The sequence below is a fragment of the Azolla caroliniana genome, unplaced genomic scaffold (assembly GCF_043228905.1).
Source record: "Azolla caroliniana isolate FFs.n. ecotype wild unplaced genomic scaffold, voAzoCaro1.0.p SCAF_218, whole genome shotgun sequence".
Lineage (NCBI taxonomy): Eukaryota > Viridiplantae > Streptophyta > Polypodiopsida > Salviniales > Salviniaceae > Azolla > Azolla caroliniana.
The window spans coordinates 1-18240 of NW_028230653.1; the positions used below are offsets into that span (position 1 = coordinate 1).

At 37.7% G+C, this 18240-nt stretch overlaps 4 protein-coding genes across 4 annotated transcripts; all 4 read right to left on the reverse strand.

The window, feature by feature from the left end:
* Positions 1-1287, reverse strand: LOC147848796 (prefoldin subunit 5-like). Its single transcript, XM_087338099.1, has 4 exons — positions 986-1287; positions 356-459; positions 196-273; positions 1-114 (listed from the first exon to the last, which is right to left on the reverse strand). The coding sequence occupies exons 1-4, from the start codon at positions 1173-1175 to the stop codon at positions 37-39; spliced, it is 450 nt and encodes a 149-aa protein (XP_087194225.1). The 5' UTR covers positions 1176-1287; the 3' UTR covers positions 1-36.
* Positions 1288-2009: 722 nt separating this feature from the next.
* On the reverse strand, positions 2010-6161 carry LOC147848797 (uncharacterized). Its single transcript, XM_087338095.1, has 5 exons — positions 6142-6161; positions 5809-6046; positions 4024-4125; positions 3446-3572; positions 2010-2466 (listed from the first exon to the last, which is right to left on the reverse strand). Exons 2-5 carry the CDS (start codon positions 6040-6042, stop codon positions 2234-2236), a joined length of 696 nt encoding a protein of 231 aa, XP_087194221.1. The 5' UTR covers positions 6043-6046; positions 6142-6161; the 3' UTR covers positions 2010-2233.
* A 3455-nt stretch (positions 6162-9616) lies between these two features.
* On the reverse strand, positions 9617-12508 carry LOC147848798 (uncharacterized). The gene is made up of 4 exons (XM_087338102.1): positions 12048-12508; positions 11382-11491; positions 10841-10945; positions 9617-10438 (listed from the first exon to the last, which is right to left on the reverse strand). Exons 1-4 carry the CDS (start codon positions 12358-12360, stop codon positions 9617-9619), a joined length of 1350 nt encoding a protein of 449 aa, XP_087194228.1. The 5' UTR covers positions 12361-12508.
* Positions 12509-13956: 1448 nt separating this feature from the next.
* Positions 13957-17850, reverse strand: LOC147848799 (putative 1-acyl-sn-glycerol-3-phosphate acyltransferase 5). The gene is made up of 3 exons (XM_087338093.1): positions 17122-17850; positions 15301-15431; positions 13957-14454 (listed from the first exon to the last, which is right to left on the reverse strand). The coding sequence occupies exons 1-3, from the start codon at positions 17796-17798 to the stop codon at positions 14039-14041; spliced, it is 1224 nt and encodes a 407-aa protein (XP_087194219.1). The 5' UTR covers positions 17799-17850; the 3' UTR covers positions 13957-14038.
* Between the last annotated feature and the right edge of the window lie 390 nt (positions 17851-18240).

Here is an 18240-nt window from a genome sequence, read left to right on the forward strand (position 1 = left end):
AATAGTTATTTCATGCACCCTTGACGATGAGAAAATTTATTTAGACATCTGTTTTAGCTTTGCTTGCATGACCATTGCTACCTGCTCTGCAGTATTGGCTTTTTCATTTGCGAGCTAAAAAAAGCCAATTTAAGAACAATAAGAAAACCAAGGTAAAATACACATATTCACATAAAGAACACATGGAATAAATACCTCAACAAGCTTGTCATGGTTGGCCTTCAAAAAGCTTATTTTCTTGTCACAGTAACTTTTTGCAGCCTCCATGGTTTTCTGGAAGAGTATAAAGTGTCAATAGAATGAAGAAAAATTCAAGAAAAATACACTTGAAAAATGGAAGAAAGCAGAGTGATACCTCCACATAATATCCCGTGCCAACATCTATTAGAAGTTTGTCTACATTTGTTATAGTACCCGGCACATACAAGGATGCAGTAAGAGGCACCAATAATTTCTTTCCTGCAAATATATTTATGAGATGAATAAACTATTACAGTTCGGTTTATAATCAGGGTATATACACCCTAGCCCACAACATTTTTGGCAATGAAACATAGCACAACTTCTTCATACGAACATCATAAAACACGTGATATTAATATAATCAGGAAAACCATAATTATCTTTGGCATGGCATAAACTAATACATTCTTGGTCACCTCAGCATATAAACGCAGACCTGACAGACTGTGCGTAGCCAACTCAAGAAACTCTTCATATGGACATCACAAGGCAGTATCTTGTCACATGAAACGTGTTCTTCTCCCATAACAAAATCATCACATTCATCCCATTATCTTTTGCATAATGGTAATAATATGGTATTGCTCACAATGAAAAGAAAAATCTCAAAGAAATTGGTGTCACGCCGTGTCAGATTTGGAGCACCAAAACTTTAGAGCACAGATGAGTTAAAAGAAACATACATACATGCGGAAACGGAGGGGAAAGAAAGAGAGGAAATATGAGTAGAGAGTCTTATTACCTGGAGGATTGGTGGAGAGAGTGTGCACAGATTTGGCTGCCGCTTCAAAGCGAGAGGTCGCAGTGCGGATGTTGGAGACACTGTCCTGGAGGAGGGAGAGCTCCGAGTCCACCTGTTCCTTCACCTGCCGGATCTGATCCAGGCTCATCTTCTCCACCTGCTGCTGCTGCTGCTCCTCAAGCGAAGCCATCGGCAGAAACCAGAGAGAGAGAGAGAGAGAGAGAGACGAATGAAAGAAAGAGGAAGGGAACAGAAAGAACGGAGTACAAAGAAATGTAGAAAGAAACGAACAGTTCTGAGAAGACGAGGAGAGGAGAGAAGAGAAATAATACTTACGGGAATAAATATTGTCAAAGTTTTCAAAAAACTGGCAAAAGGGCCCCTCTCCCCCCCTTCTCTCCAAACATCCTCAGTTTTATGAAGCAAAATACGCCATCCATGGCCCCCCAAAACAAAGTTTTCCAGAAATTTACTAAGGCAGCTACTCTGGTAACGTATGAAAACTAAGGATATGTTCGGTAGCGTTGGAAAACTTTGGGATGTCCTAGCAAATGCAAAACGATTCATTGTTATTCTTGGTTTGGAGGTTTTGGAAACTTAACAATGTTCCCATAAATGCCCAAACAAATTCAGGGAAGTTTATGGTTTTGAGTGTTTGAAAACTTAAAGATGTTCCAGCAAATGGGCAATGACTTTCAATCTAGGTTTTTTAACTTTTATGTTTAGGGTTAATGGCAATATAGTTGCAAGAGTTTACATTTAGGATTTACTTTCAAGTTCAGAGATTAAATCATTTAGATTGAGATAATTTATTATTTAAATAAAGATGTTGCTCAATGTTTACAGTGCTAACTCTTAAGGTTTACAATTTACAAAGTTTGCACTTCCACAATTTTTAAGCCCTCATTTTCAAATGTAAAGGTTAATACTTAGTTTGGAGTGTTACTGGTTGAAGGTTCTGGCACATAGGATAGATGATTTCGAAGTTAAGCTACAGTCATAGTGAAGCACAAAAGCATGCATGAAATCAGAAACTATTTTACCAATCAATTATCGTCATATTTCCAAAGTAGAGATATTGAGAATTGGTGCTCACTGTTTGGAAGGTCAAGCACTTCGAAAAAAGAATTTTATGCATGAGAGGATATATTCTGATTTACTAACTACAAAATGACAATTAATCTGCTCAGTTAAATCAACAGGAAAATGCCATAAACAAAACTTTCGTGGACATTATGATATAGACTGTTAAGCATCAAATAGACTCGTCAACACTGATGAGGATTCAGATTGAACAGTTAATTCTTCATGATCTAACGGCTCTCCATCCAACCAATCTGTGGTGGATTTCTTTGATTTCCGCATTTCAGCAACCATTTCCGGTGACTCAGAGCAAGCAACTCTTTGTGTTTGCTTTGATGGCCGCTCTGCGACCACAAATTTAGGTCCATCTCGTTGCCTCTCATCAAATCCCGCCCATACTGTCAAAAAACAAGTTTGCATTGATACATATTTAGCTAGCAAGTGAAAGTACATCCAACTATGTATATTGATCAAATACTTCGTAGAAGCAAAAAATCTGAAGGGCCAAAGCTGGCCTATGAGACAAAACATGTATGATGTACATGAGTTTTTGTTCTCTGAGAATCCAGAACAAAATCACATGACAAGATAACAACAGTTAAGGAAACAACGCAACAAACCAATATGTTAAAAGTCTACTGGAGGCTGAAACAGCCTATGAGATAAACCATCGACACAAGGCCCATTATCTTATTTAGTATCTAAAAGAGAGAAGCAAGGGAAAGAATGTACATAAAGAGAAAGACAGAACAAATATATGAGCTAATGCCATTAAGAGACCAAATTAATGGCCTATGAGACTGAATAAGATATTACATACTAATTCAATATAATATAATTCAATAATAACCAACAAGAGATTACATCTAGAAATGTTGTCTCATATCTTGGACAACAAGGGGACAGACAGAAAACCGACAGACAGAGATGGCATCTTTGAAACGTCCATGGGACTAGGATTGTGATCTATAGGACAGGGTCAAACCCATGTGAACATTGAACTTGGGTTCTCTAAGTTTAATCTCATCCATACAAAATGCAGGAGAGAGAAAGAGATCATGATGATGATGATCCATAAAATATAAAAAGCTCATTGAGGTAAACTGAAACTAAGTTTTTAACAAGCAAAAAAGCTACTCTTCTAGTGAACACGATGATCAGAGAAGCTATGTCATATAAGATACAACAAAAAATGCCAGTCATCCTAAAAATGCCAGTCATCCTAGTGCGTCACATTATAGACATGAAAAAGATAGATGGATACACCCATGTGTCAACTGCCAATATTAGTATACCCACCATAATAGTCTGCGTATAATTCGAATTTTAAAATCTTTCAAATTCCTAACAATAAAGGCGTAAATAGAGATTGTTAACCTGCAAAATGGTGCAGAACAATGGAGGCAGCAACAGTGACGTTCAGTGATGCTGTTCCACCTCCGTATTGTGCTATATAGATAAATGAATCACAAATAGCCATTTCCTTGTCAGAAAGACCTGTTCCCTGCAACCGTCATTATGAGTCCCTAGATGTATGAGAGAACACAAACCTGTGAGAATAATTAGATCCATGTCTTTATATTTTCAATCCACTATCTAAGCAGGCAATGAGAAAGTGAATAAGATCTAGAGAAAACTCTGAAATACCGCTACATTTTTAATTTATTTCTCCAAATTACCCTTGTCAATCTCCAGAAAAGAAATACAGGAGATGCATTGAGAATATAATTGCTCAAATACCACATACAGTTGGGAAAACAGGGACAATTTGACAGTATGATTAGTCAAGACGACAACATAATTGCTTGAATGGGGTTGAATAAAGAAAAACTTGGGCATTCTGGAGTTTCTCCCGAAGATCTATAGCTTGTGCATCACAAAATATATACTCTTTGCCAGTATCAGAAGAAAAAAGGAACTTAAGACTTGAGGAGCTCAAAACAGAAAGATTCTACCTCATTTCCAAGCAGGAAAGCTGTACTGCAGGTAAATGGATGTGAATGAACAGGCTTCGCATTATCTTTGATTTCAACTCCGATTATGTCACAAGATTTCTCCTGAGAAAAGGGCAGGTAAGGAAAAACAAAACGAAATTGCAAAACAATGAGAGCCACAAGAAATAGCTGTAAGGGGAAGCAGAAGGAACAAGGTGAAACAAAGCGAGAATAAATCAATAAATGAGAAGTATGATTACGTAGAGTGAGAAAGAAAGATATATTAACATCTTTTAAGATGCCAGTATGGCCTATAAGACCAAACAAGAGATTACATCTTAAAGTGTTCTTTTGTCTTTGAGAACCACAAACCAAAATAAGTGTAACTAAATAGAATTATAAGTGACTAAAGAATGTCATTTTTTTCACAAGTAAGATATTCACGTCACACGGATTGTAAGTTTTGTCTTCAAAAGAACTCTAGCATAGGTCAACCCAAAATGGAGAGATTACTGAAGCAAGGGAAGCACTACAATGGTGGGAAATAATGACCTTCATCTGTCAATGACAAGGGTGGCAAGATTGTGTTCACAAGGTTGGGGCCAATGTAGACGACAAATTTCTATTGATCGATCCATTTTACCCTTTTGTAAAGTGGTCGGGAGCTTGTAGCATGAGTGGGAGTGACATAAGTAGCATGAGTGATCAACATGTAGCATGAGTGGGAGTGACATGGCTAAAGAAAACTGTGATTGTTCATTTTTAATGAGATTTTATATTTGTATTGTTGTCTTTCAACAACTTCTCCTTGAGTCTCTAGAGTTCTATCAATCACAACGCCAAGCACCATTGGTCCTCATATTCTCCTTATCATGCAGGCAATCATTGAGAATAAAGGTCTCTCCAAATCCTTCCAGCTATTTTCCTTGTTAAGACTTGGTACCTAGGTTTCTACTCCATATAGAAAAAGGAATAAAAACGACTGAGATGATTTTACAAGCAAAGAGCATTTGTGGTGCCATTGTCAATCATTTTGTCATTGAAAATCATGTCTGATGTCATTATATGCAAGGTATTCATAAGAGACATGTTCTTCTATTTCTAGTACATTGAGACAACATAAGTCACATATTCTTTCCATGTTCAATATTCAGCCAACCCCCAATTTCGACTTCAAATGTCCGTGAGCCTATGAGAATCAGTGTGATGCCACCACATCTCTCACTTGGGCAACGGTGTCCAGATATGAGCTTGGCCTTGGTAAACTGCCCTTTGGTAAGTTATCCAATATTGATTATTAATGTGGCAGAAATACTATTCAAACTTGGCTCTATGTTCAGTTGTTCTCCATTTCATGCAAAAGGCTTCCAATGTGGCTGAATGAAAACATGAACTTATGTTCTCCTGTCCCTTTCTTTTACTCTACACGCATGTCCACATATTCTTTGACATACCCAACTACTTGCAAAAACGGCTAAATTGACATATGTCAACTCCAAGGTATTTGGAAACTGTAAAACCACTTCAACTGCCCCCCTCTTCATAGCGTACAGCCAACCAGATGCCCAGTTTCAGATGTGGCGGTGATTATCACCATGACAGGAGTGAGTGAGTGTTTGTTTACCATGTGCTATAACACAAAAGATGAAAACAGTCTTTGAAGAGATGAAGAAAAAGAGAATTATTAGGATGTCAAATTTTCATTTTGAAGATGCTGCTCATGAAGAAAAAACCAGAGAGAGAGAGAGAGAGAGAGAGAGAGCATATTAAGGGAAAGTAGAGATATAACATGGTAGAGATTATTACCTTAAGGTAGGATCGAGCATCGAGGAGGGAGAAGAAGTGGCGGAAGCGGAGGAAGGGAGCGGAGCCATGGCTGCCGAAGGCGTTGAAATCCTTGTGCTTCCCAACAAGAATCATTTCCGACACGCCAAATGCACTGGCACTCCTCACAAGCGTCCCCACGTTATGCCGCTTTGCAACGTTATACACGATCACAAAGCTCTCAATGTGCCCACCACCACCACCACCATGGCTCATCTCCGTCTCTGTCTCTCTGTCTCTCTGTCTCTGTCTCTCTCACTCCCTGGACCGTCACCAGTACACAGTGCTTACTCACTGAGGTGTATAAGCTATGAGTACGCTTGTCTGTCTGTCTGTATGTTTTGTATGTGCACACTGCATTGTATGTACATATTGGTATGTATGTATACTGTGAGAGGTTACATATGTATACAGACTTACAGTATAACAGTATGTCAGTATATGTACATATATGTATGTGTATGTGTAGAAAGAAAGAAAGAAAGAAAGATATATTAACGTCTTCTAAGGCCAAAATTGGCCCATGAGACAAATGGTGTACAACAAAAATGGGATATTTACCCATTCATCGAAAGTAAAAATAAAAATAAGATAAAATAGAGTTTAAGCTAAATAGTTCTAAGAAAACAACAAACATGTTCTATATAAAAAACATGTTCTACAATAAGAATGATTCTATACTAGGCCTAATTTCATTTCCATCCAAGTCTCTCGAAGAGAAGCGGGGGGTCAAAGGGTTGCCATGATGTGGATGTGGCCCGTGGTCCCCATGTAAGAGGTACCCCAACCATAGCTTCGAGTCGACGTAGCTCACGTTCCCTTATCTTCTTAATCTTTTCTACTCCACGTTGACTTGTGTTGAAGCCCAACATCCGAGGACGTTTGGTTGCTCTTTGTATTTCTGCTTCCTCAAGGGAGAGGCCGAGCGGCATAAGTGTATCCACATTCATCGTCTCCCCATGTTCCTGAAAAATTACACTAGGTACATGTTGATGAGTAGTAAAAGGGTTATGATTAACACTTTGTAATTTATCCTCCCTATGTTGTTTTAGCTCTAAGATATACCTACCTAGTCTCTTTACACTCGGGGTATCTAATAGTTTGGAGAGGGTGGGAGAGGGTCCTAGTATGTCTTGGTATTCCGCCCGTATCTCGGCATAAGTTGGGCACTTGCATGTGAAGTGATACTCATCCTCTATCTCTATGTGGCATAACCTACATAGCCTTTCCTCTCTAGGGACTCTATTAGCTCGACCATTCTCAATCTCAAGTTTGTGAGATGATATCCTAAGTTGTCCAATGGCCACCCTTAGTGCATTTGATAAGAAAGTATCTAGGTATCTTGGTCGTGTAATAAACCCTAACTTAGAGAAGTGCAAGAAGTGTTCCTTATAGTACACCATTTTAGATGGGAGTGGCTCTCGTGGGGTGATCCATTTGTATCGAGTGTAGATTTGCCATATTTCTTGGCGTATCACTTTATTACGATCTTCACGAGAGATTAAAGTTTGATCAGTCCCATGGTTGTACTTAAGGGGAGGTAGGTTATTAATGTCTATGCCATTTGCAAATAACCAACTCACCACAATGCTATACCAAGAGTTGGTGTCTCCAGACACATGTAAGGATCGGGATGCCTCAAAGGCTCGACGGGATATCCTATCTTGTGGTTGACTATGTATCCGATGAATAAAAGCTACCACTTGAAAGAGTGCTTCTACTAACATCGGGGGTAGGCTAAACTCCGCTCTAATAATGTCATGTGGTACTGTCGATTTGCTTCGGAGTTGACGTGATAACATCACCACTAAAGGTCTCTCCAATTGCGTCCACATGAAAGATGGTAGACCTGGAGCCCATACTACTGATGCATACATGAGGGACGGGGTCACTAATGAGTCGAAAAGCCATCCCTTAGTCCGTGGCTCTTGAAAGTATGCTTGGTGGCATTGTCTCTCTAAGAGTGAGAGGGATGCATATCCTCTCGTTAGCCTATCTTTGGCTGCCTGGGTCATCGAGAATTTACCTGAGCGAGCACTAAAAGTGACTCCCAAGTATACATAAGATCCCACCACCTCAACTAGTTTATGAGAGAGGATGAGGTGACATTTACTCCTAACTCTGGACGATGTATGAAAGATAAGGACTTTAGTTTTCGCTAGATTCACTACCAGTCCTCGTTGTGTACAACACTTTAAGATGTAATGTCTTGTTTGGTCTTATAGGCCATTTTGGCCTCTTAAAAGACACTTAAATATATCTCTTTCTTTCTCTACGGTGCACACAAGTACGTATGTCTCGTACTCGTAAGTGGATGTGGGCAATCTATCATCAACAAGGTGTTCCTTATCCCGCTTACTTTGATTTATATCAGCTCAAAGATATTTTCCTTATCATTTGCACCGGTGCCTTGTGTGTGCATGCGTGTGTGTAGATAGGCCTACCCTAGTTGAATGACATTAATCTATTGTTCATACATACATATCTTATCTGGTCATTGAACTCCATTTGTGTGTGTGTGTGTGTGTGTGTGTGTGTGTGTATGTACACATTCAAGATACTTCAATAGTGTATTCATTGATTTATTTGTATCTTGGTAACAGTATGCAACAATGTGGGTACTAGAATTTGGTTCTAGGGGTTGGCTTCTCGTTTTGTAACAAGATCCAATCACAAATTCACGATGTGGGTAATCATCAATAACAAGTGTGTGTGGATAGGAGACCTAAGCCCAAGGAAGTAGTTTATAGATTTCTACTACCTACAACACCGACAAGCCAACAATCACTACCAACAACACTCAAAATGACACATCAACAAAACAAAATCATGAGTAGGCTTCAATAATGACTTGCGGGTACATGTATCGGCTTGCAACAAGAAAATGAATTGAAATAGATATTGTATAAACTCAAATCATGTACTAGTCACCATCTCAATAATTTATGGATGGTATTTAAAACACCAAAAAACGTTGAAACCATATGAAGTCTAAAGAGTTGTTTCTCTTGTTGCACAAAGTTATCTCTTGTTGGAACACTTTCGCTTAATGACACAACCATAAACTATTTTTTCATCTACATATATATTTGAGATCTTTCAGAATTTAAAGGATCCTAGAGACAAAATAGATTGGTGTGTGTAATATCAAGCAAGGCTTAAACTATTGTGGCAATGCTTTGCACTCTATCAAAGGTCTTAAATAATACGCCAAACATCCCCCCCATGTCATTAATTTCTTCAACATCCAAAATACTATAAGTGTCATTAAGAAGTATACTATAACAAGTACAATCTATCTCCTATACAATCAATCAAAATTCCATTAGTGACTTAAAAGTTACAATAACATCTTCCACAATGAGCTCATGTGAATTCTTTAGAATTGAGGCGTGTGCAAACAAATATTTTAACATGCAAGTAAGAAGACAATTTCCTAATAACTATAATTTCTTCGACTACAATGAGTGTAATGTGTATAGAACAAGCGTTGCTATGTTCATCTTTAGAATAATTAATAAACTTACTCAGACCTCACCAAATTGAGAACAGTCCCTAACAAACAACGCCACCCATTAATAGAATTTCTATTAAACTAGGTAATTGAAAAGAGAGCTAACTAAAAAAGAAATATTATTCTGTGCTCAGCTTGAGGAAGGATCTCCATTCAACCTAAGAACTGAAGTAAACAGAAAGAGCTGGATCGCTTCCATTACTTTTGACGTGCATTAAGAGTCAGAACCTTGGCGAAAAGACCATTCTACTAACAAGTTGCAATTTCCATTACTAGTTACAAAGAGTCAAGCCAGGAGTCGAAGTCATCATCCAGGTTTAATGGAGGATTAACAGAACTCAAAACATTACCATCAAACGATGACATCTCTACTCGAACATGCTCTTTACTGATTACAGTGTTATCTGCCTTTTGAGTACTCTTTGTAATTAAGAACATATTATTTTCCAGTGATGATGGTTCAGCTCGAAAAGATTCCATTGATTGCTCAAGAATCCCATCAGCTGCATCAACATTGACCATTGTTAGAGGTGTTTCATCTTGCCAAACATCAGGTTCAGCGACCTTATATGCTACAGTTCCGGTGGCTTTATACATACGAGATTCAATAGGTTTATATGCTTTAGATTCAATTGGTTTATGTCGTATTGATGTTGAAGCTTCCTTGAAAGAATGGCTATCAAGCATGTCAAGAAGGGCATCAAGTTCTGCTTCTGCCGCTTCAGGTTTGAATACTTCATCTCTCTTTGATTTTAGTTCAAGAGTCTGTTCAAATACTTCATCATTCTTCGCTTCTACTTCAAGATTCTTTTCTTGGTATGGTGTGAGGGGCTTCCAAGAAACCATTGATTCGTCTCTTTCAAAAGGTTCCAGTATCTCTTTATAAAATGATAAACCTGCACCACCATCTTGTACATGTTCTTCAAGATAAGGTGATGCCGTAGTGGGGACATTTGATGATGTTGCCATTTGTTCAGCCACATTCTCATCAATATTTGTATAACCTGTAGATTTGAGAATCCTGTTTTCCTTGGTCTTTGCCTCATCAATTGACTCAGCCTCGTTAATTGAATCATGCTGATCAGTCTCAACATCCCTCTGAAATAAACCTAAGGATCTTAGCATTGGTAATATGCTTCCCACATTCCAAAATTAACATAGCAGTGAAATTTGAACTTTTCTACTTTCAATTCATAATCTATGCTAAGTTATTCATCAACTCACACTAATAAAATTTAACTATCAAAATCTGACTTTTACCCTTGTAAATTCTAGTTGTGTAGCTGCCTACAATTAAAACACTAGATGAAAATGTTATCGAATTTTAAAGAGTGAGATTGATTATTCGTGGCATTGGAATAGGTTAAAAAACAATTACTTTGTACCATTCTGGGAATTATTGCAAACCGAAATACCACTTTTATGATTTTCCCTATATTATAATGCTTTCAAAATGATTAACTTCTCTGAATAAACAGTTGAATTCAATGGACACCTCACCTCTTCTACAGGAATGAACTTTGGATCAATGCAGAGCCTTTCAGCAATATTCACTTTTGCAAGCTCTTCGTCCAAAAGTTTCAAATCTAGCGAGAAAAATGCATCCTGCAACATCATGCACAAAAAGCAATAGTCAAGTGAATAGCTTCTATATTATGAACATACATAGAGCCTCAAAAAGACCATAGCTACTGAGTCATCTATAAACTTAGGGTTTCAATTTACATAGAATATTAGTAAGCTCTTACACACCATACCACAGCAGTGAGCTGGCAAACACAAATAGATGGTTCAAACTCTAGTTTTATTGACTTCCTGTATGCACATAACAGTATGCTTAATAGAAATAAGTTGAACCTTAATGAATCAATAGTGCCACAAACATGGCCGAAGTATGGTGGTTTCATGATATTTAAAAGGATACTGACCCTTTTATATACTATGGCTACCCATAAACCAATGGGTCAATGTGTTGCCTTATTGACTCTTTAAGGTTGCTTTTATGCCTAGAGCATTATACTTAAGAAACGAAGATCAGCACCTCGCCATCAAATATTCCATCTCTGCTCCAGATATTATCTGCAATAGACCCACTATTTAAAATATCCAACCCCCTTGATTGCATCAATCTCCTCCGCGCATTTGCCATTTCTGTATGCACCCATAACACCTTTGACTCAAAGGGCAGAAAAAACAGAGCATCTCTTAACCTTACATTTAAACATTTGACGACAATTACTGTCAATTGCAAGCAAATACCATCTCTTTTTCAAAATAAATTATATGCAACAATGCAGAAGCACCAAACATTCAATTCATTTTCTAAAAGAAACATGAATGCAATTTTCTTTCTTGCCAGGAGATTGGTAATTCATTTCAATTTCTCTAGCAAAATTCAAATACATGCCTTTTCTTTTGATTGTAATGAAAACTGAAGATAAAAAGGAAAAACAGAAAAATGGAATTTCTCCATTAGCACTATTTCATTCCTGGACAAACATAAAGTGGAATTTCCATTTTTAAACCTAACACAAACTTACAATAAACTATCTTCTTCTGTATCCTAGATTAAACCTAAAATGAAAATTTTTGACTAAAATTTCCTTTTTTATTTATGCTAAAGCACAGTTAAAATAAATTTCCGTTTAGGCTCATAATCCCATGAAACGTAAGATTAAACACATGGTTATACCTTAAATAATCATACCAGGGGATTGATAAATAGATTTCTCCGCAAGAAGATCCCGGTAATTTGCTCCCTTACTTTTCACAGCAATAGAATCATGAAAGCGAGGATCGATCTCTTCTTCTTCTTCATACCGACTCCAGTTAGAAGGGAGGCTTGAATGTTTGCCATCAGAATGATGTGATACATCAGCAGACTGTGTATGTGCAGAAGAAGAAGAAGAAGAAGGAAGAGGATCCACAACAACAGGTTTCTTCTTGCTGTGAGTGGAATGACGAGCCTTCCCTCGCTGAGAGGAGGCATGCTTTGCTCTGGCTGAAGCTTTCATGTCCATCGCGAACTCTCCCTCTCTGTTTCGGTCTCTGTCTCTGTCTGTCTCTGCCTCTGATAAACCCTAAATTATTCGTCTCTTTGCTAATCTAGAAGACATTTAATCAGGTTTATGGAAACTGTGTGGAAATGCCACTCTCTAGTTTTACCAACTGTATTTTTTTTAACTCTTGTTTGTAGAAATTATGAAAATGCCCTCTTAAAAACTTTCATGGACACCCTAATTCCTCGGCAATTATTTGTCAAAGATACTCTCACACATGTGTAGTGCTCATAGATTCAACTGTTTAACTATGAAATGCTTGAGAACCATGCCTAGTACTATGAAAGAAGAACAATCTCCGTTATCTAAGACCTTCTTCTTCTAATATTATGAACACACACACACACACATATATTAAGGTAGTGCATTTGTTGCCGCTTGGTGTAGTTGTCTCTTGGACATTTTGACCCCCCATGTTGCCCAAAACACCCATGGCCATTGCATGGAAGAAGAAATACCCATTTCTATTGTCTTTTGGTTGTTTCTTTCTCTCTTTAGACCTTCCTAATGAAAGTTGCCTTGTCGAAGAGGCACCTCAAGCTGTTATAAAAGGCCCATGTGGCATAGTAGCTATCAATTGATATTGGGAGGTTGGAAAGATGACCATTGAATATGTGAAGAAATTTGTCAATCTGTGTTATGCCAAAATATCAGTCTTCAGATATACATCCCTATGGCATTCATCTTTCACTATCAATTGCAAATCTATCCAACCAAGCCAAAAACTTTTGGTAGAAATCTAAAATAGCCCATCCCATTAAGAAATTTTCCAACTCTAATTCTCAATGTTTGACATGCATCACAATGGTATCACGGAGACTAATCTTATTTTCTTGACTCGAGTAGTTACCTTAAATTAGCAGGGCAATGATAAAAATCATGATATACAGGATAAAATTGAATAGTTACACAATTATAACTACCATAAATTAGCCACATCTAATGATATATAGGAGAAAATTGAATAGTTAACACATTTATCAATACATAAACATACTTTCACCTAGAAATTTGGAACAAAAATTTATAATTCAACATTCGATTAGCATTGTGCAAGTGCCACATCATGCATCTCTATAAACTCTTTCTTTGACATGCACAAAGCATTTTCCAGCTAGAAGGCTAATCAAAGGCACAACATACTAACCTCAAAACTCTTCATAATCTTACTTTCTCAGCAAATGTTCTCAATGGACAAAGCAAAATTACAAATTCCTCAAATGATTAAGGTATAGTACAAAAATGCCCAAAGACAAATGGCAAAAAAACTATCAAACAAGAATACAGGATACTAATATAATAAGTTTCAATCAATTGAAGACGGCTATAAGTAGGAACCATACAAAACCACAGATATTCCATTTCAATGAACAGAGATTTAATCAACTTTACCAGACTGGGTCGACTTTATGCACTAGATTTTGCATCATCATAATATGCAATAATTCAAGTGGCCTAAAAATCTTTGCTCTTTAACACCCATTTCTTGGGTTTAATTTAAATAAAAGCGAATTTGGTGTTCCGTTTTGATTCTTTTCCATCTGATATAGATAGATAGATATAATCTATAAACATATATTACCATTATCACACAGCCAGGTATATACAAGGATTCAAAAGAGAAAACTACTTGAGAATCTCAAACATTTAAGATAGGTATGGGTTTGTAATTCAGGTATGTTGCAGCTGTAAGGAACACACAACTAAAGGCCACATAAATTTTGATCCAAAACAATGAAGAAAAGATTACCATAAGCATGATACATGAGAACAATATTACAAAGCAGAAATTGAACATGCACGTGGCCATGCTCAGCTCCTCTTCAATGCTGCTACCATCGTCAGAAAAGCTCCCCTCTCTATAGAACTGATCTAAGAGTTCATCTTTCCGGGAAAATTCGTTCATAAGCCATGATGATACATCAGATTCAGCCAACGGAATTTCTTGTACAGGTATTCTCTTAATATGCATGTGGACTTCGCTTGGGTTTGTACCTAGTGCATTATCAATGAATAGTGGACATTGATTCTTGTACCCAATCGTGACATCATACACTACAAGACACCATAAAATCCTTTGTTATAAATGTGAAATCACAAACTAATTGACATAAAATAGCAACTTTATTCAAACTTCTGGCACACATATTGGCAACATAAAACACTAAATATATATAGAAATCATCAGCAGGGAAACAGAATCTTCATCTATGCTCTGGTCTTACCTTGCTTAATCAGAAATTATCCTATGCTTCCAATTTGAGCACTTCATCTATACAAACTATTGCCTCAGATGTTTATACACAAAATCCCCAATAAGGGAACTATAGAGCTATGATGCATTCTACCAAGTCAAATTCTACACTTCCATGCGCTACGTGGTTTATGTACACAGCCAGTCTTGCTCTGAACCTAAGAAGACCAAGGTCGTGATCTTCCTCTGAACCTAAGCAAGACTCACTTCAGTATTGCAAAAGACCAGCTACAGTGGATTGATTCATGTATTCATCACGAGATCACCTTTGCGAGGCCATTGAGGAGGTTCAACATGCATATAACAATGCAGACCTCAAAGATCAAAGAAGGTTAGAATCTTGTAGAAGCTAGACAAAACATCATTATTCTTCTCGGGGAATCCTTCGTAACATCGTTGTTTTCTTGTCAATTAGTAACTCTTACTTTCTCCCTACTCTTTGCTTCTTTCTCGAGAAAAGAGACGTATTGCAGAATCAAAGATCAGTTCCAGTCAAAGGACTTCAACACTTGATCCAAAAATGGTTACTCTTCCGTTCTTTTTCTTTGCGTAATGATAGCTCTAGTAAGGATATTGATGCGACACATCCTATCCTTACAGCCCATTCAAACTAAAAACTATGAACAGGAGTTTGAGGATCAACGTACCTGCATCAATAGAATCACGAAGATGATTTAAGCAAGTATAGAAACCCTTTACTCGAGGTAAGAGAACATTGTGCAATTTTGGCAAACCATGCTCCTCTGCAAAATTTTGACTACGTAAGCATTTTTCCTCCCTGCATCAAATGGAAAACCTTTATCATCATTTCATAATGTTATATGATGTTTCATTGCTACGAAACGATAAAGACAACAAACTAAAACTAAAAATGCAATCTACCACATAAATGAAAGGGCTACCCTAGTACTGAAGAAGACTATCAAAATGATCTTTGCTCTATTTATACAATCCATGTGTGCATCATTCCAAAACGTTTTAAATAGGCCTTTGTAGCCTGAACAGGCAGAGAGAAAGAGAGAGAAAGAAAGAAATAGGTGTATGCTTGAGATTCGTGCTGATCCACATTGTGTATTTGTCCAGCTGCATGACTATATGTTCATATCATCAGATTAGTATTCAGTACCGAGAATTCTAATATGCATAATTGTTCTGAGCTTAATGACGCTCTAGCAGACTCATAGACATGCTTACACTTTCCTCTTATCTCGCCTGTGATTAGACCTATCTGTGACCATGGCTTCATTGCACAGTTACCAACCGCATGATGCACTGGTCCGACAGAAGAATTTGGGTTTGGTTTCTTGAATTCAGCTTTGTCTTTTCTGTAGCAGCTGACTTTCAGTGAGAACATTCAAAGCATGCTGCCCTTTTGCTTCCTCCATCAAAGTTTTTCTTTTTTGATACATCTTCCTGGTTGAATTCATTTTTTATTCTTTTTCTTGATCAAAATCTTGATTGTTCCTTAAAAGACTTTCCATCAGAATCATTGTTATAATTTGAGAATTTATGTAGAAATCCAATTGCCTTGCAACAAGGCAATGGCTATAGATACATTCTCTATGAAGTGTGTATATTTATCACATCATATAATTCCATGCATAAGTGTCCCTAATTTATTTGGGTAAACTACAACAATACTTTTCCTAAAGGAGCTGATAAGCAATAAGGCCTCCAAAACTAAATTTTGGAGATTCCTGCATCTAGCTTCTGCCAAACCAACATGATTCCAACTTAGAAAGTGTTCGTCAACCATGCAAATGAAAAAACTTGTTAGAATTGAACCTAAAAAGAAGGTGCTTGACTTTGCATTAATATTATAACTCATTGAAATAAATCACCCATCTAGAAGATGGCTGCCGATTGCAATTTTGAGAATTCCCCCATGTATGATGCAACAAATTGTTGTATAAAAGTTAAAGCCTCCAACTTTTCTTCCATTCCACTGACTATGATTTCTCCAAATAGTTACTCACTAACATGAATTCTTTTTCTTTCCAAAACCAAATTTTGGGTTTTCATCATAAGAGAGGTTTGTTTGAATAAGCCAAGTTTTTCTCATACTGCCAATGTCACCTCTTTAAAAATACAACTAGTTTCTCACTTTTTCACATTTCTAACTTTTAAGTAAATGTATGTAGTGCCCAGCTCCACATACATCAGAATCCAATGGTAACTACAATGGCCACGTGCTGTTCCCGGAGCCTACTGGTCATGTTTACTCCAGTCTACAGACCATTGCAATTTAGCCATGCAATTCAGCTTTCCGAAATTCAAGAGATTTGATAATCAAGTAAAGTAAAATAAGTATGAAACAAGTAATAAATGCAAACAAAATGACAGCTCCCTGTGACAAAGAAGATAATAAATCATCTTCACCACCAATCAGCATCTCTCTGTACCATGCTTCTTCTAGATGCTCCATTTAAATGCATGATAAGAGGATGGATTGCCTACAGTATACTTACGTGTAATCGGTTCCTTCGGGGAAAATGATGAGCCAGAGCGGATCGCAACGATCTTTGAAAGAAGAAAGGATACGCTCAAAAATCAAAGTATCCATTTCCCATTTCCTGTAAATGGGAAGAAACTCTAACACGTGAAATGCCCAACCAAACACGGGAGCATTCCTCGCACTACTCTTCATCACATATTTAACATTGCCTATTCGTTTCTTTCTCAATGCAAGGTTCCATAGATACATCCAATCCACTTCCGTCCGATGGTTACAGATCAAGATGATTCTTTCCCGAGCAGGGAGCTTGTTTCCTGAAACGATCACTTTCGTCTTGTTGATCTTCTCGAATAAGAAAGGCCACATGGCAAGCCAGTGCCCAAATATGGAAGAAGTGAGTTTTCTGCTCCAATGGAGGCTAAATAACCTGAGGAAGAAGAATGTGAACGGAGCAAGAAAGAGGAGAAGAATGAAGGCAGATACTGTTAGGATTAGCAAAATAACCAGAGCTTTCAATACTCTGAGGTAATGAAGAAAGCAATCCTTGCTGCACCGTTTCTTCTTCTCCTCGTCTTTGATGTTGCCTTTGTCTTTCTTCTTCTCTTCTCTCTGTGTTCCTCCTGCTTCTTGAGATTTCAGAAGCACGTTTACCGCCATCGCTGCAGCAACACAATCTGCAGCCCCCACCATGGATAGAGCAAGGAAGAATCTAGTTCTTTGTCTAAAATCTCCACACAACCCTTCTCTCTCTCTCTCTCTCTCTCTCTCTCTTTCTATTCTGGAAATGCAACGTCTCTTGATTGGAGGAGGGGGCTGACGTGGCATGAAATGATTGGGCTTTGTCTATGGCCATGTGGCATCAAATGATTGGTTCTTTGGCCACCCGGATGCCCGGCATTGGCTCTCTCTTCCTTCCCATTTTGATATGGAAATGCTGGTGTGGCAAACCTGGGCCCGGGTTCCATCGGCCAGAATGACATGGCACCACATTATTGGCTCCCCAGCAAATAGTGTATGTATATGGTTTTTTTTCTCTGGTAGGCCTCGCCCGTGCTCAATATGTACTAATTTTGATGAGTTTGTCGGCGATTTGATGAAAACAAACATCTTTTCCACTAAACCTAATAATAAT

Excerpts from the sequence above, each read along its gene's own strand:
- LOC147848796 (XM_087338099.1), bottom strand. The coding sequence starts at position 1,175 with ATGGCTTCGCTTGAGGAGCAGCAGCAGCAGCAGGTGGAGAAGATGAGC. Across the intron at positions 460-985 it reads TCTCTCCACCAATCCTCCAG|GAAAGAAATTATTGGTGCCT; the intron begins GTAATAAGACTC and ends ATATATTTGCAG. Across the intron at positions 274-355 it reads GCACGGGATATTATGTGGAG|AAAACCATGGAGGCTGCAAA; the intron begins GTATCACTCTGC and ends ATACTCTTCCAG.
- LOC147848797 (XM_087338095.1), bottom strand. The coding sequence starts at position 6,042 with ATGAGCCATGGTGGTGGTGGTGGTGGGCACATTGAGAGCTTTGTGATC. Across the intron at positions 4,126-5,808 it reads ATGCTCGATCCTACCTTAAG|GAGAAATCTTGTGACATAAT; the intron begins GTAATAATCTCT and ends CCCTTTTCTCAG. Across the intron at positions 3,573-4,023 it reads CTTTCCTGCTTGGAAATGAG|GGAACAGGTCTTTCTGACAA; the intron begins GTAGAATCTTTC and ends TGACGGTTGCAG.
- LOC147848798 (XM_087338102.1), bottom strand. The coding sequence starts at position 12,360 with ATGGACATGAAAGCTTCAGCCAGAGCAAAGCATGCCTCCTCTCAGCGA. Across the intron at positions 11,492-12,047 it reads ATCTATTTATCAATCCCCTG|AAATGGCAAATGCGCGGAGG; the intron begins GTATGATTATTT and ends GGGTGCATACAG. Across the intron at positions 10,946-11,381 it reads ATGGAATATTTGATGGCGAG|GATGCATTTTTCTCGCTAGA; the intron begins GTGCTGATCTTC and ends ATGATGTTGCAG.
- LOC147848799 (XM_087338093.1), bottom strand. The coding sequence starts at position 17,798 with ATGGTGGGGGCTGCAGATTGTGTTGCTGCAGCGATGGCGGTAAACGTG. Across the intron at positions 15,432-17,121 it reads CCCGAAGGAACCGATTACAC|GGAGGAAAAATGCTTACGTA; the intron begins GTAAGTATACTG and ends CATTTGATGCAG. Across the intron at positions 14,455-15,300 it reads TCGTGATTCTATTGATGCAG|TGTATGATGTCACGATTGGG; the intron begins GTACGTTGATCC and ends GGTGTCTTGTAG.